This window comes from Dysidea avara, chromosome 6 (genome assembly GCF_963678975.1).
Source record: "Dysidea avara chromosome 6, odDysAvar1.4, whole genome shotgun sequence".
Taxonomy (NCBI): Eukaryota; Metazoa; Porifera; class Demospongiae; order Dictyoceratida; family Dysideidae; genus Dysidea; species Dysidea avara.
Genome location: NC_089277.1, coordinates 2,690,205 through 2,704,541, shown reverse-complemented (window position 1 = coordinate 2,704,541; position 14,337 = coordinate 2,690,205). Strand labels below are relative to the sequence as shown.

Here is a 14,337-nt window from a genome sequence, read left to right as displayed (position 1 = left end):
GGGTAGTCACTTCCATACCGCCAGTTGATGCACTTGCGACCGGGATCAAGAATTTTGATCGTCGAAATTTTGCCTTGATCGCTTGATTTCACCTATAAAATAGCTTTGATTCTTGATCGTACACCGTAAAAGCCTAGTAAATTCTCGTGTCGCTAAAGGTTAGCGTTCGAAGGTGCTTGATCGCCCCTTTTTCGGACGTCTTGATCGCTTGATTCACTGTGCAAAAGACCCTTGATCGCTTGATTGAATCTTGATCCTGGTCGTAAGTGTTTCAACAGACAGTATTGAAGTGACTACCCCTTGCTGCAGCAGCATTGATTTCCATGGCGCAAGCGCCTAGTATACGCTTAATCAGGTGCACGTGAGAGAGCAAGTACCGGGCACTTCCGTATAGTCTCGTCCCCAGTCGCCCACGCGCTTGATCACGCGTGATCGAGCGCGTGGGCGGCTGAAGACGAGACTAACTTCCGTACAGCCGTGTCGACTTCCGTTGAGACAATCAGGCTTGTGAGTTTCTGCGGCTATTTAGGGTATAGCTGATGACATTTATTGGTGTAGTTGAGTCATAGTATGAATTATATTGCACAAAAATGATGTCGGCAAGGAGTGTGCATTATTTAGAACTGGAAGAGATCCCTATTCATTTTGAGTCGATCAACAAAGTGGAGGGTGCCTTTTTTGACCTGTATAACTTTCAAATGTTCACTGTGCACAGAGGAAACACGGATGTCAAGGTAAAAGGGCTTAAAGAAGACGACAATTTCAAAATGACGATCCCTCCAAAAGGACCGGTTCTTTCAATAAAATTTTCGGGCGGAGAACAGAAAGTATTGTCTATTCAAAGGAAAAAGACTCACGTGGAGTTTGTCAATGTGTTTGCCAGTCACAACCAAGAAGTATTCCTGCCAGTGAAACCATCTGGAGGGAGTGAAGTAGTTAGCTTTCATTGGTTGTTTAAGAATGAATATCTGATTTTAATCCTCACTACTGGAGTGGAGATATACCAGTTTCTAGGACACAGACTTCAATTCAGGTACCTAAAAGGGTACTCTATCAATGTGGCGTGGGCTCATTATTTTCCTGATGAGCTAACACTGCTAGTTTGTGCTAAGGGGAGCAATATCATTCATCCTTTTCAGTTCCGTAAAGGTATTTCACCACCAGTGATGCGACTACCTAAATTTGAGGTGGATATACCAACAGTGCGAGGGATGAAGCCACAGCTATCAGAACAAGATGTTTCTTTGGCTAAATTGTACAAGGCAATTTATGTGTGTGTGGTGCGTAACAATCCTCAGGGGCAACAAGATGCTGAGGTGTTGCTTTACCACTTAGTTCCGGACGGGTCAGCTAAAATGATGCATATACTTGAGATGCACTGTAGTGGTCGTTTTATGATCAGCGTCACTGACAATATTGTTGTGATCCACCACCAGGCGTCAAAGACATCCATGATATTTGATATAGCTTTCAATGGTGAGAAGAAGGGCTCACTCCTACGTCACTACCCTGTGCTTGCTCCATTACCAATTGCCCCGTGTACACTGAAGCTGCCACCTACATCTAGCACATCAAGCATCAACCCTGGGCAGGCTGCACAGGTTATCCACCCAGAGATGTATTCACCAAAATGGGTCCCGTTTGCTCCGAGGGTCATTGTTGATGCACAGTATGGTGTGATGTGGTGGGTCAACCTCAAGTTGGATGCCATTAGTGCAATGTTACCCAGCAAAGACAAGGTAGTCGATTTCTTGCTATTGAGAAAAGATGGACATGATGTGATACTCAATATTTGCCGTGAGGCTCTGGAGCCGGGCCAACAGTATCCTCTAAATGTCATATCCAGTATATTTGACAAGCTCAACGTTGCTTACAAGATTGCCACCTCTGCAGTACATACACAAGACCAGTTACCATACAGGGCTGACAAGTTAGTTATTGATCAGAAACAAGTGTATACCAAGGTGTTTGCACCATTCATTGATCGTAAGGACTTGCAGTACAAGTTTTTGGTGGCTACTGTGGTTGAGTACATTCGGTCCCTACACAAGCTTCATATACATGTTGAACACTTCCTGTACGAGATGGTTATAAACCTGTTGATCGAGAACAAGTGCTTCTACCAGTTACACCAGTTTCTTCAGTATCACGTGATTAGTGACTCGCGGCCACTAGCTTGCTTGCTGCTCTCTCGCGAGCTCGTGTACCCGCCAGCCCAGCAGCTTGCCCTTGATATGTTTAAGAGACTGTCAGAAAGTGATAGTGACATCATTGACATCCTACTCTCTAGTGGACAACTTTTGACTGCTCTGAGATTTGTCAAGAGTGTTGGTAAAGTTGATACTGTATCTGCCCGTCAATTTCTTGAAGCTGCAGCAAATGAAGGTGATAAAATGTTGTTTAATGCTGTTTACAAGTTCTTTGAGGAAAGGAACATCCGACTTCGTAAGAATGCTGAGTTCCCACATGGAGAAGACTGCAAACAATATGAACTGTTGTACAGAAAATGGTTTGGAGCTCACGAGTAATGTGTATTAAACAAATTTATGTTGTAATAATTTCGATTGTGGTTTTTAATTAAACACTGCAACTCTGCGCATGCGCTTTCGGATATTCTCGTAATTTTTCCATAGTCAGGACAGAGCCATGGTGAGTCGCGAGTAACTTTAATCCCTTCATGTAGCTCATATTAGTAGCCATCGCGATTTCTAAGTGCGTTTATTAACTTCAAATGTTCCATCTTGTAGGGTCGTGGGCCGAAGAGGCATTTAAAGCGGTTAAACGCTCCCAAGCATTGGATGTTGGATAAGTTCTCGGGGCGATATGTAAGTTCACTCACATATAATCACACTGCTATTTATCCAAGTTGTGGGTGACCTTGTTAGGCTCCAAGACCGTCGTGTGGTCCTCACAAGTTTCGGGAGTGTCTTCCGCTGATCATCTTCTTGCGGAACAGATTGAAGTATGCACTAAACGGGAGCGAAGTAAAGCGAATACTCAACCAGCGACTCATCAAGGTGGACGGAAAGGTTCGCACCGACTCCACGTATCCTGCAGGCTTTATGGGTGAGTTTTGGTGTGCTGTGCGTTGAATAGAATACAAACCATGCGGTATGGTATAGTAGTCGTAGGCGTTAGTGAACTTAAGATCAGTGATCCTTCCTATAAGTTTAGAAACTGGGTTGCAGGAGAGCTTGGGGCAGGTGCTTCATCCCATAAAGATGTGGGACTGTGAGCATGGGTTCAAATCTTGCTTTGTTTTGGAAAGGTTTTTCTGTAAATAGCAGTTTGTGTGGTGCTGTGATGAAACAATAGAAGGCTTAATATCTGAGTGGCTGTAATGGCTACATGATAAAAGCTTCAGCATCTGAGCACCATAGATTGATTGTTGTATCTTGTTGGCAGTCAATAATATTTGACTATTTCCCCCACTAGATGTTATTGCAATTGAAAAGACTGGTGAGAATTTTCGTTTGATGTATGACGTAAAAGGACGTTTCACTGTGCACAGAATAACACCAGAGGAGGCTAAGGTGAGACCAGTACTATAAATTGAATCTGAGGTTCTGTTTGTATCAACACATTTGGTAGGTATACTATATTTTCTGAGTTTGACAGTAGACATCTAGTAACCAGGTGGTCAAGTGTTTTACTGACTTTGACAGTGTGTTATGTGCGTATTTGACTTAGAATTTTGAACCAACAAAGCTTTTGATATTGCTGTAAACAGGATTACTTGATGGACAGTTCTGTTACAATCTTACTAACAGACATGATGCCTGGTTCTGCCCAGGCACATCAAAGTTGAGGCCTAGCATAGACTGGCTTATAGACTATAAATCACAAGTCCTTGATGGCTTTATAATGTGATATTATGGTATGATAAATTGTTGTAGCTACTGCTGACTAGAGTGGTCAAGTACCTGGTGTGTGGTTTAGTTGCTAATGTATATGTTGCCTGCTTGCTCAAGTGTTAAAAATGCCACACAAGAGTAATAATAGTGCACACAGTTAATGACCTAATGACCATCACTAAATTAAACTTGTTTTCAGACACTTGTAAATGTGGTGTGGTAACAACCTACAACAAACACAAACCAGTCACATTTCTACTAGCAGAATGAAAATTTTGAATTGTGCATGCAATGTTTTGTCCATGCAACTGTTGCATCAGTTGGTTGGTCCAAGAGAGATGTACCCTCCTTGCTGTCAAGCCTGTAGTCTAAAGTACAGCCACCTTGGCTTAAGCATTGAGTATTAGTAGTCATGGTTGGCGTCATGTGCATCTGAATGTACTTTATTGTCGGAAATGGCAATGGTTTGGCAAACACGTCTTCCCTGAGTGCTTACCTTTGCAGAATTGCATGATGACATTCAAACTGCCTGTAAAGTACAATTTTAGCGGATGATCCCAAAGGCAGTTAATTCACAGTACTATTTATTTCATATTGCTTGTGAAATACAATTGAACAATTCACATGCGAGCTATTTCTTTACAACCAGGCTCCATGTAATCCAACCAGATTTTGTTGGTGCCTCAGGAGGAATAGATGATTTTAGTGGCCAAATATTTATTTTTATGGTATTATTAATAGCAGCTGTGGAGTCTGCCTTGGGGCTTGTATTTTTAGTGATTTATTTTAGAATATGGGATACAATAGGGGTGAATTCTAACTCTTATTCCTGCGGGTATTTTAATTGGAATTGTGTTTCCTTCTTTGAAATTGTTGTATATGATGGAAGAGGAGTTAGGGATTGATGTCACTGTTAAGGCAGTAGGGCATCAATGATATTGAAGTTACGAACACACGGATTTTAATGGAGAGGTGATAGAGGTGGAGTCTTATATGGTGAATACGGGGGATTTAAATCCGGGAGAGCACAGGTTGTTAGTAGATAATAAATTAATTGTTCCTATGTGGACTTTTCTCAATACTTGGTCATGCTGAGCTAGTATTCAGCACATTTAAATATAGTGCATGGAAATTAACATGATCACATGTGAACTGCTCAATTGCAGTGTTGAATGTATCCACACAATTGAGTGTTGATGTTAACAGGTGATACAGTGTCAGTGTAGTGTGTAATTGGTACGTGCATGTATTTCTGGTATTTAAAGAATTGGTTATATGTTCTTTCTTTTGGTTTTGTTATAGTACAAGCTTGGAAAGGTACGGCGAATCCAAAAAGGTCCCAAGGGGATTCCCTTCTGTGTCACACACGATGGCCGTACCATTCGTTACCCCGATCCAGCTATCAAGGTCAACGATACAGTCCAGATTGATATAGAAACAGGGAAGATCACTAACCGAATCAAGTTTGACACTGGAAATCTTGCCATTGTTACTGGAGGTCGTAACTTGGGCCGAGTGGGGACCATCACTAATCGAGAGAGACACCAGGGATCATTTGACATCATTCACATCAAGGATGCTCTTGGCCACACATTCGCTACACGACTGTCAAATGTGTTTGTCATCGGTGAAGGCAGCAAACCGATGGTATCATTACCAGCTGGTAAAGGTGTGCGTTTGACAATAGCTGAGGAAAGAGATCGACGACTGGATAGGACCAGACAGAATATTTGAACATAATAATGTTTGCACTGTTGAATGACATGGAAAATGTATTGTGAAAAGTGACCTAATATTTGTTAATGGTAGGGCTGAGTATATATTGGTGGGTTATAGCATAAAAGGATATTATGAAATGTGGGTCATCCATGGTCCCATTTGTATCATTAGTGTACACCCCCTGAAATCAGGACACCTCACTAAAAAGTACACCTTGATAGTCAGGACACTTCTCCATGGTTCCATTTGTACAGTATAACCTAGCTCTCTTGACAACTTCCTCGATTAAGGAAAAAACTATAAGGGAACAAAAAAATTTTTTGATCTCAACAGGTCTGGATAATACATTTTTTGCCTCTGAAAACATCTATTAAACAAAAAGTGGCCAAAATTCTGAGTCCCAAAATATCCCATTATAGATAAAGTTTCACTGTATTAGTGTACACAAATTTAGACCCCTGAAGTCAGGACCGACACCTCATGATCACTAATATGGACACCTTGATACTGACTCTTATCCATGGTCCCATTTGTATTAGTGTACAGGGTTCTCCTGGCTGGTCCCAAGGTGTTGATATATATCCATATTACGTAAACTGACAATACATTATGGTTGATGATGATGCATTTTGTTTAGAATTACAAAATCAACGGTTCACTTTCAACATGTGCTCTCTAATAACCAGTTCAGAATGTTCAGTGGCTCCAATTCTTTTAAGCAGCTCAGCAATTTGTTGTACAACATTCCTACACATAGTATACATGTGCGGTTATGTGACTGACAATTCATATACTTCATACAGACATGACGTGTTTAAGTGGTTTGCATACGTACTGACCTATGTTTGAGGAATAACTGATCTCACGTGGGGTAAAATATTTATGAAACAGCCTTAGATAGTGAACTTACAAGAGAAGTTTTACAGACAATGAAAAAATCCCTCCTTCACTACACAGTATTGATTGTTACCAATATCTTATACAACCCTAATATACTAGCATATTAATTTTAAAAAAGTGTAGGGATCCAAGCTATAAAAGTAGTGAAACGAGATGAATGATTATTACAGCACAGCTTGGTGGGAAAATCCCTACTTTGGCATTGAATAACATGCCAATGCATGGATTTTTTCCACCGAACTATGCTGTAATACCATCATTCATCTCAAAGATTGTTTCACTACTTTTTATCGCTTGGATCTCTAAATTAATTTTTAACATACTTTGGTTTTTTGTTATAGCATACAGCAATACACACGCGACTGTTCCAGTAGGGTGACTGCTGTGTTAGAGTATCTTGAGTCAGCCTTTCACCTACCAGGGTGTGTGTGTCACCATGGGTGTAGGAAGTGGTAGGCCATGCCCCCACCCCCTAATAATTTGGCTAACTATTTCAAGTCATCTCATAAGTAAGGTAAGTACTCAACTGTCTACTTCCATGTACCACCGATGTTTCAGATTACTCTATAGTTCATCTTTCTATTCAATCAGCAATACATAAAGAATTTATAAAACTATCAGCTTGCACAGTGACTCCTCAGCGACACTTTAGATAAACAACTGTGACAAGCACCTCTAAAATTAATTTTCGTATGTTTGTGACTGACATAAAACTTCTAAAATTACTGCGATTGAAATTCAATCTTCAGAGCATTTAAAATAATTTTCATGGGTGGGAGGGGAGGGGCATGCCCCCCAGGTTTGCTCCGCTTCTACAGTGTATTTTATCTTTACCATAGTCTGGCCCCCCAACCACAAGGTTCTTGCTACATATTTCATATTTTGAATACAGAGGCAATGCAATAACAAATAAGACGTGTCATTGTGATTGAGTAAGAGTCTCAGTGCTTGATAGTTATGATTAATCAACCAAGATCATGTTGATAGGGAAAATTAACACCTTGATATTGTTTCGTTACATGAAGAAGGACGAAGACCAGCCTGATTGAAGATAAAAGTGCAGAGAGCACATGCACACTTGTCGAACCCCCCAAAAAGGCACATGCCACTGGTGAGTTTGTTATTGTGGTGTAAATGGTGGCTATGTGCTGCTTCGTTTGGCCGCCTTGCATTGTGGTCAGGCAGGCAGACGAAAATTTGAGTTTCAACGATTTTTAAAAAAATTCTATATCCAGTTGCCTGTTAGTGTTTTCTTGTTTTAAATGCTGTATTTGATTCTGTAAAGGTGCATGTTTTCATCATGTAGAATGTTTCTAGGATGGGTTTTGAAGGCGACATTTTAGGTGACTAAAACAGTATGGTAATACTGCTTGATACATTAATTTCACGGACTAAATAGTCTAGCAGTGATTATGATACAATGTGGATGTTACCTGGTGGTTTGTTTGTGGAAGTCAACTGACTCTCCTAGTTGCTCGGAAAGCTTGACCAGATATTTGGCGAGATGAGTGAAACAATTAGGATCAGTGTGGTGCCAGCCCATCGGCACCAGCAGAGAAACGATCTGTACAAAATAAATCTATAACACACATTCATGTACATACATTATATTTAAGGAAATGCAGTCCAGAGGAAGCTAAATTAAAGTTTGTACCATCTAGCAGGAAATTTTTGAAAAAGAGTGGAAGTTCAAAAAAACATTTTCAAAACAGTTCCTCTTTACTGCACCACACCATAGATAATTAACTAAAAAGATTTGTGGAGTAAGCTAACAATGGTTGCGTTGATCACATACACAGCTAGAATTTGCTGTTTTGATTGTTCAGTGTAGAAAGGCCCAATCTGACTTTGCATCTAGTTACACTAGGCTCTTCCTTCGTAGTTTGAACCATGTTGTTTGGCAGACTTTACCTTAATCCAGTGGCCTGCGGATTGAGCCATAAGTACATAGCGTTTCTCAACCCGTCTAGATATTGGCTGATAAATATTTGCTGTTTTTCCTGGTAATTTCACTTGGGCTGGTCTCCCGGGCTCTTATAGGCTTCAAGACTCATGGTGTCATTCGTGGTATAGCTATATGGCTACTTGTGTTCACCTTCCAGTGGCACAGTGCCTAGCTATATACATCAGGCTTATAGCTAAGTGAATTTGTAGGCGTGCACTCACAAACTTCATTTATAGCAAGTTATACTTTCTTTGGTTGTCACTTAATCAAAGATGCAATATTGGAAAATTATTTTCGGAAAACTATCTTTGGAAAATTATTTTCGAAAAATGTTATTTCGAAGTTTTCGAAAATTTAACCTTTCAAATTTTCCACTATACACTAAGTATCAATACATAGGATATACAAGTTGTCATTTAGGAACATTTGGCACAACACTGCTGAATCAGAGGGTGCAGTTTTTTCCTCAAAGATCACATGATCAACCTTCTCTGCCTACAAATTTAGTGACATTCTGGTCAACAGGCACACCAGTATAGAATAAGAGACGTGGCTTGTCCAAATTAAGGACACAATAAAAATAACCTGCATAACAAGGACAAAAATAATAGTACACATTCTATACAATTCTACACTTGAAATAGGGAGGCCCCTACAGCAAAGATGGGCCAAATATTCTGGCCTCAAAGTGTAGAGAGGTGTATGCGGAGGTGTGAAGTAGTAATGTACCTATCAATGTCAAGCCCATCATGATATAAGAATGTATTAAGGTGTATGGACATTTAAAATGTACCACATTTTAATTAATAGCTGACATCCTTATGAATTGTATATGGCAATAATTATTTTGCATTTTGGAAACAAGAGTCTCTCAGTTTCCAACAACAAAAAACAATTGTCATGTTTACAGTATTGCGTATATCACTGCAACTCTAATTGTCATGAATACTACTGGCTTACTGTACTTGCTATCGACACATCAACTGTAACACATAAGAGGTGTTGCTATTGATTACGAAGTACCCACCTTGTCAGCCTTATCCACAAGGGAGAGGTGTGTGGGGGAATTGTTCAGTGATAATAACAAATGTCTATTGAGTAGTCCATCAATTGTTAATTGTTTGAGTGACTGTGAAGAAAGTGTGTCCGTCCAGTACGTGATGTTAGCTAGTAACTGTGGAGGGGACAGAGTGCTGCTACAAACACACACACACACACACACTACACTACACAACACTAATCACACCTTAATTGTACTCCAAAATTGTCTATTGAAGAATTCCAAGTGTTTACTAGAGTTCTCCAGTTGTCTACAAGCAGTACAGATACAAGGGAGTGTATTATTAACAATTAATGCTATAACTAACAGTTTTGAGTACAGTGGCACAAATGCATCATCAACCGCTTTTCGTAACTTTGATAGAATGGCGTTCAATAGTACCTGAGGGGAATAATACAACATAAACTTCATAAATTGTACCCCCAACCCCAAACGACACAAGATAAAATGGATGCAGGGATCAACCAGTTTAAAAATGCTAATAATAAAGACATTCAATCTATGTTAACAGATTCTTCTCTCACAGAGAACAAAGACGGACACACCTCAGTGTTCCCACTCTCCATGGATACAGTGGGATAATCCTCCATCAACCTGGATACCAGTTGTGACAGCTGTCTAGTTTGATGAGTTGATGTAACATCCCAAGCCTGCTCAACCAGTAATGTAACCAATGGCAACACAACCCTCTCAACAAGGCTGGGTATTAGCTGAGTATCCTCATCATCCTCACTGGAGACAAACCCCTCCCTGAAGCCATAGAACATCAATATCTCAAACCATCCCATTTCTTCAAGCTCCTTTGCCTTCACCTGCAGTAAAACAATAACAGTGAACATGTTGTGTGTGTGTGTGTGTGCGTGTGTTTATCATATCATAACTACACAGCTGTTAGATACACACTCAAGTATATCATACATCACTAACTATACTATAATCACACACCTCTAGAGGGTTCCATGTGAGCAGTTGTAACTTCACAAATGGAGTGAACAGTTTGGGAAGACATAACGACACATAAGCTTGTTGGTAAGTTTGTGAGTGCTGGAACTTCCACTTCTCAAGATGACTCTTTATGATAGATAATGAAGCATACTCATCCACAACATCTTCAAATAGGTTATCAGCTTCCAGTGAAAATTGAGCTGTGTAATAATATTAATAGATATGTAGGTGGCTGTTGTTCACTACACCCACCCACCTATCCACCCACGCATGCAAACCAAAGCCTCCAGTAGCCATGCAAAACACAGCTATTGTTGTCCAGCGAACTAGCACTGGTAAGCCTGTGCACCACTCAGGCACTTGAGAGTCTTGTGCAGGCAAATCTCCTCCTGGGGCCATACCTTCCTGGGGCAGGACCAGAAGGACTATCCAGGTCTCATGGATAGAGATTGTAAACCCAAAGTTACACAATGATCCCAGCACTGCTAGCGACAGAAGACATTTGCTTCCCCAGAAAACACCATTGATGTGTCAGCTGGGTGGACTACTTCCCCAGTTGACATCAGGCCACCAGTTCCCCATTATACAGCTGGAGCAATGTGAGTAAAGTTTCTTACTCAACAAAATAACAACAATGCCAGTAACATTTGGCATAGACCCTGGAACCTTTCGATTACCAGGCCAATGCTCTAGCCACTTCCTCACTACACACACAAAGCAAATATCTTTGACAGGTGTGTGGAACACACCATCATTGTCACCCAGTGGGCTGCCTGTGTACCACTCAAGCACTTGAAACTATGCAGGTAAATCCTACTGGGGTACCACTAGTAACCCGAAGGAGGACTGTTCAGGTATCAAGGGTAGTTGCTATGGAACCTGAAGTTCCACAACATCCCCAACACAGCAAGGACAGATGTTCCCCAGGCCACCAGGTCCTCATTAAAAAGAGCTCTGAATAGACAGGAGCAATGTGAGTAAAGTTTCTTGCTCAAGGATACAACAACTGGGCACCACGAAGCATCAAGCCTGGACTGGAAACCAGATGGTACACCATACCTGTATACATGCTGCCACAGTGACACACACACACTAACCTATCTCCTGTACAAAACTTTGCTTATCACTTTCTATTTCTTCATCATCTGATGACATTCCCTCCTGGTGCTGTTCTGGGGAAATTCCCTCCTTTTGGCGGGCATCCCTCCGTCTGCGTCTCCTTGCCTGCCGTTCCACTTGTCGATGTCGCCGCAATTGTGCCTTCTTTGATTCATCAGGTACTACTGATTTTGTGAGGAAAGCTGCCAGAATTAAATTAAACATGTACAAAGAATACACTATGAAAAAACTAAAGCAAACTGTATTTAAAGAATAGCAAGGTGGTCTCATTAATGAGGTCATGAAGTCACCTTAGCTATGTTTGGGACCTACTTGACATGGTCACTATAATGAGGTGGTCTATTACCAAAGCTCTCACATAAGCTATATATACTCACCTTTACACTCATCAAGTTCATCTTGAATATCTTGTTGTCTACGAACAACAAGCCTCTCTGCTCTGAGTCGTCTAGTCTCCAATACCTTATTGTGTAGTGTATTGATCAGTGGAAGCTGAAGGGAGGTGAATATGATACTTAAGTAAGAATTTGTTACTATCAATGTCTGCACACACACACACACGCACGAACACACACGGTGTAAAACACAGCTAATGCCATCCAGCAAATCAGTATTGGACACCACTCAGACGCTCAAGTCTGTACAGGCAAATCCTCTTGGGACAGTGACTATACCAATCTGCACAAGGGGAGTCAAGTCTCATGGATAGAGGATGCCGAACACAAAGTTCAATAACAATCCCATTTACTGCTAAACAAGACAAGGACAGTTACATGGGAATTTGCCCCAATTGACACTAGGCCACCAGGTCCCAACTTAATGACTATAGCAATTTGAATAAAAGTTTCGTGCTCAAGGAAACAACAGCAACTGCATTACTGAGCATTGAACCTGAAACCTTTTGATTACCAGGTCCATGTGCCTCATACACACACACAAGCACAGTCGCATACCTACAGACACACCCACCCATGCACGGATGCACACACACACCCATGCACGGATGCACACACACACGCACGGATGCATGCATGGACGCACGCATGCACACACACACACACACACAAACTTCACAATAACCTTTTCAGCAAGACATCCCAACAAGTCCTCAAGGTACAACTTCATCTCTTGAAAGAACTGGTACTCACTAGTGACATCACCAGCTCGTTGTTGTACATTATCAATATCATCTACAGCTGCTCCTTTCATCTCCTTCATCCTGCCAAAGTTTTGTCGATGGCCAGAATTAGTCTCCCTTAACTCATCTAGTCTACACTGGAGTTTCCCCTTAACAGTGGCTATGGTCAATGGGTTGAGTTTATCTGGTAGTTGGGTAGTATTACCAGTGGCCTGTTGTTGTTGCCAGTTAGTATACTCCTGGTATGGGAATTGAGATTGTGCTTCGATGTAAGGATATGCTCCCGTTCCAACTCCAAAACCCTGATCCCCAGTTGGTACATTATTAACTGTTGGTGGCTGTTGAGTGGCTTGAATAATATTAGCACCTTTGTTAATCTGTTCTTCTTCCCATTTTCTCATCTCCTCATCAGATTCTCCACTTTCAGCAACTGTTTCAAGAGCTTCCAGCACTTGTTGTTGTTTAGTAACACCTGTCCCTTTAGAGAATCCAATATCTTTGTCTCTCTCATCATCTGAGCCACTTTTATCATTGTCATCATCACGAACAAGTCTTGAGTTATTAGCAGTGAAGCACTGGGTATCATCCAGGGGTAGATAGTCACCACCTAGTTGTCGAGCCATTTCTCGCTGCTTGCGAGCAGCATGGATAGTAATGGCATCCGGGATTGCTCCTGTGCGGATCTGCCTGGCCAGTTCAGCTCTAGCATCTTCCTCGTCACTTTCTTCTGCCTCATCTCCCGCCATTGTCACTTCTTCATCACTACTCCCATGTGGTCCCATCCCTGCTCCATTAGTTTCCTCTTCAATTACATGATTAATGGTAGCCACGTGAGTGATTACTGCTTTAGGCTCAGGTTTAGGCGCTGCAGCAGGCGGTGGTGGTTTCTTATGGCGACTAAGTTTCTTTACTTTAAAAACTTCAGTAGCGTCGTCCTCTTCGTTATCAAAACTCAGTAAACTAGACGACTTTTGTCGTGCTGATGTCGAGCCGGTAGTCTTGGAAGGTTTCAAGGAGGGTGTAGCAGTAGTGGTGTTCGTATTGTGTTCATCTTCATCGTTATCGTCCGCTCGTCTCCTTCTGAAATTCCTGCCTTTATTGCGCTTACCAGAAAATAAACTCATTACAACCAAGTTCCAATTAGTGCTCACCGTGAGCTTTATTTAGAGAATACTGTTCGCGCCTCGACATCTGACCATAAAAGTTGTGGTAGCAGAGGTAGGAATGCTTATTCCCTGAGGCAACTTTAAAGCACATATACAGACCAATGTGTTCAGTTTGTACACACTGTTGTACGGATACTGAGGTGTGTTATGGAGATAATTTGTTAGCTACAAATCTTGTGATGCACGAATCCCATCATGTCACTGTACTGTTTATTTATCAAGTTTGGTAGGGAATATATGGTGCCACAATTCCTGCAATACATGATCATAGATATACTGACTAGTACCTGCTATAGGATCATAATTATGTTTATTTGTGCCTGGATTATTGTTACTGAAAGTAAATTTATCACACAGAAGATGTTCTACTCTTGTGGCTCCTTTTAACAATCATTTTACTGTGTGCTATAAGTTTGGTTTCTCCATTAATGGATATACCTCTATCATAGATATACTAGTATATCTATGCCTCTATGATGGTGCCAAAACAT

At 41.1% G+C, this 14,337-nt stretch overlaps 3 protein-coding genes across 3 annotated transcripts; 2 read left to right on the top strand and 1 right to left on the bottom strand.

Annotated features, from left to right (window-relative positions):
- The first annotated feature begins 414 nt into the window (after nt 1-414).
- LOC136259152 (regulator of MON1-CCZ1 complex-like) lies at nt 415-2,582 on the top strand. Its single transcript, XM_066052593.1, has one exon. It carries the CDS (start codon nt 591-593, stop codon nt 2,526-2,528), a length of 1,938 nt encoding a protein of 645 aa, XP_065908665.1. The 5' UTR covers nt 415-590; the 3' UTR covers nt 2,529-2,582.
- LOC136259153 (uncharacterized) lies at nt 2,574-5,647 on the top strand. Its single transcript, XM_066052595.1, has 5 exons — nt 2,574-2,649; nt 2,748-2,825; nt 2,886-3,066; nt 3,436-3,533; nt 5,157-5,647. Exons 1-5 carry the CDS (start codon nt 2,647-2,649, stop codon nt 5,586-5,588), a joined length of 792 nt encoding a protein of 263 aa, XP_065908667.1. The 5' UTR covers nt 2,574-2,646; the 3' UTR covers nt 5,589-5,647.
- Nucleotides 5,648-6,170: 523 nt separating this feature from the next.
- LOC136259151 (PAX3- and PAX7-binding protein 1-like) lies at nt 6,171-13,841 on the bottom strand. The gene is made up of 10 exons (XM_066052592.1): nt 12,623-13,841; nt 11,920-12,034; nt 11,521-11,724; nt 10,424-10,623; nt 10,024-10,290; nt 9,786-9,859; nt 9,665-9,728; nt 9,446-9,592; nt 7,907-8,037; nt 6,171-6,320 (listed from the first exon to the last, which is right to left on the bottom strand). The coding sequence occupies exons 1-10, from the start codon at nt 13,802-13,804 to the stop codon at nt 6,221-6,223; spliced, it is 2,484 nt and encodes an 827-aa protein (XP_065908664.1). The 5' UTR covers nt 13,805-13,841; the 3' UTR covers nt 6,171-6,220.
- Between the last annotated feature and the right edge of the window lie 496 nt (nt 13,842-14,337).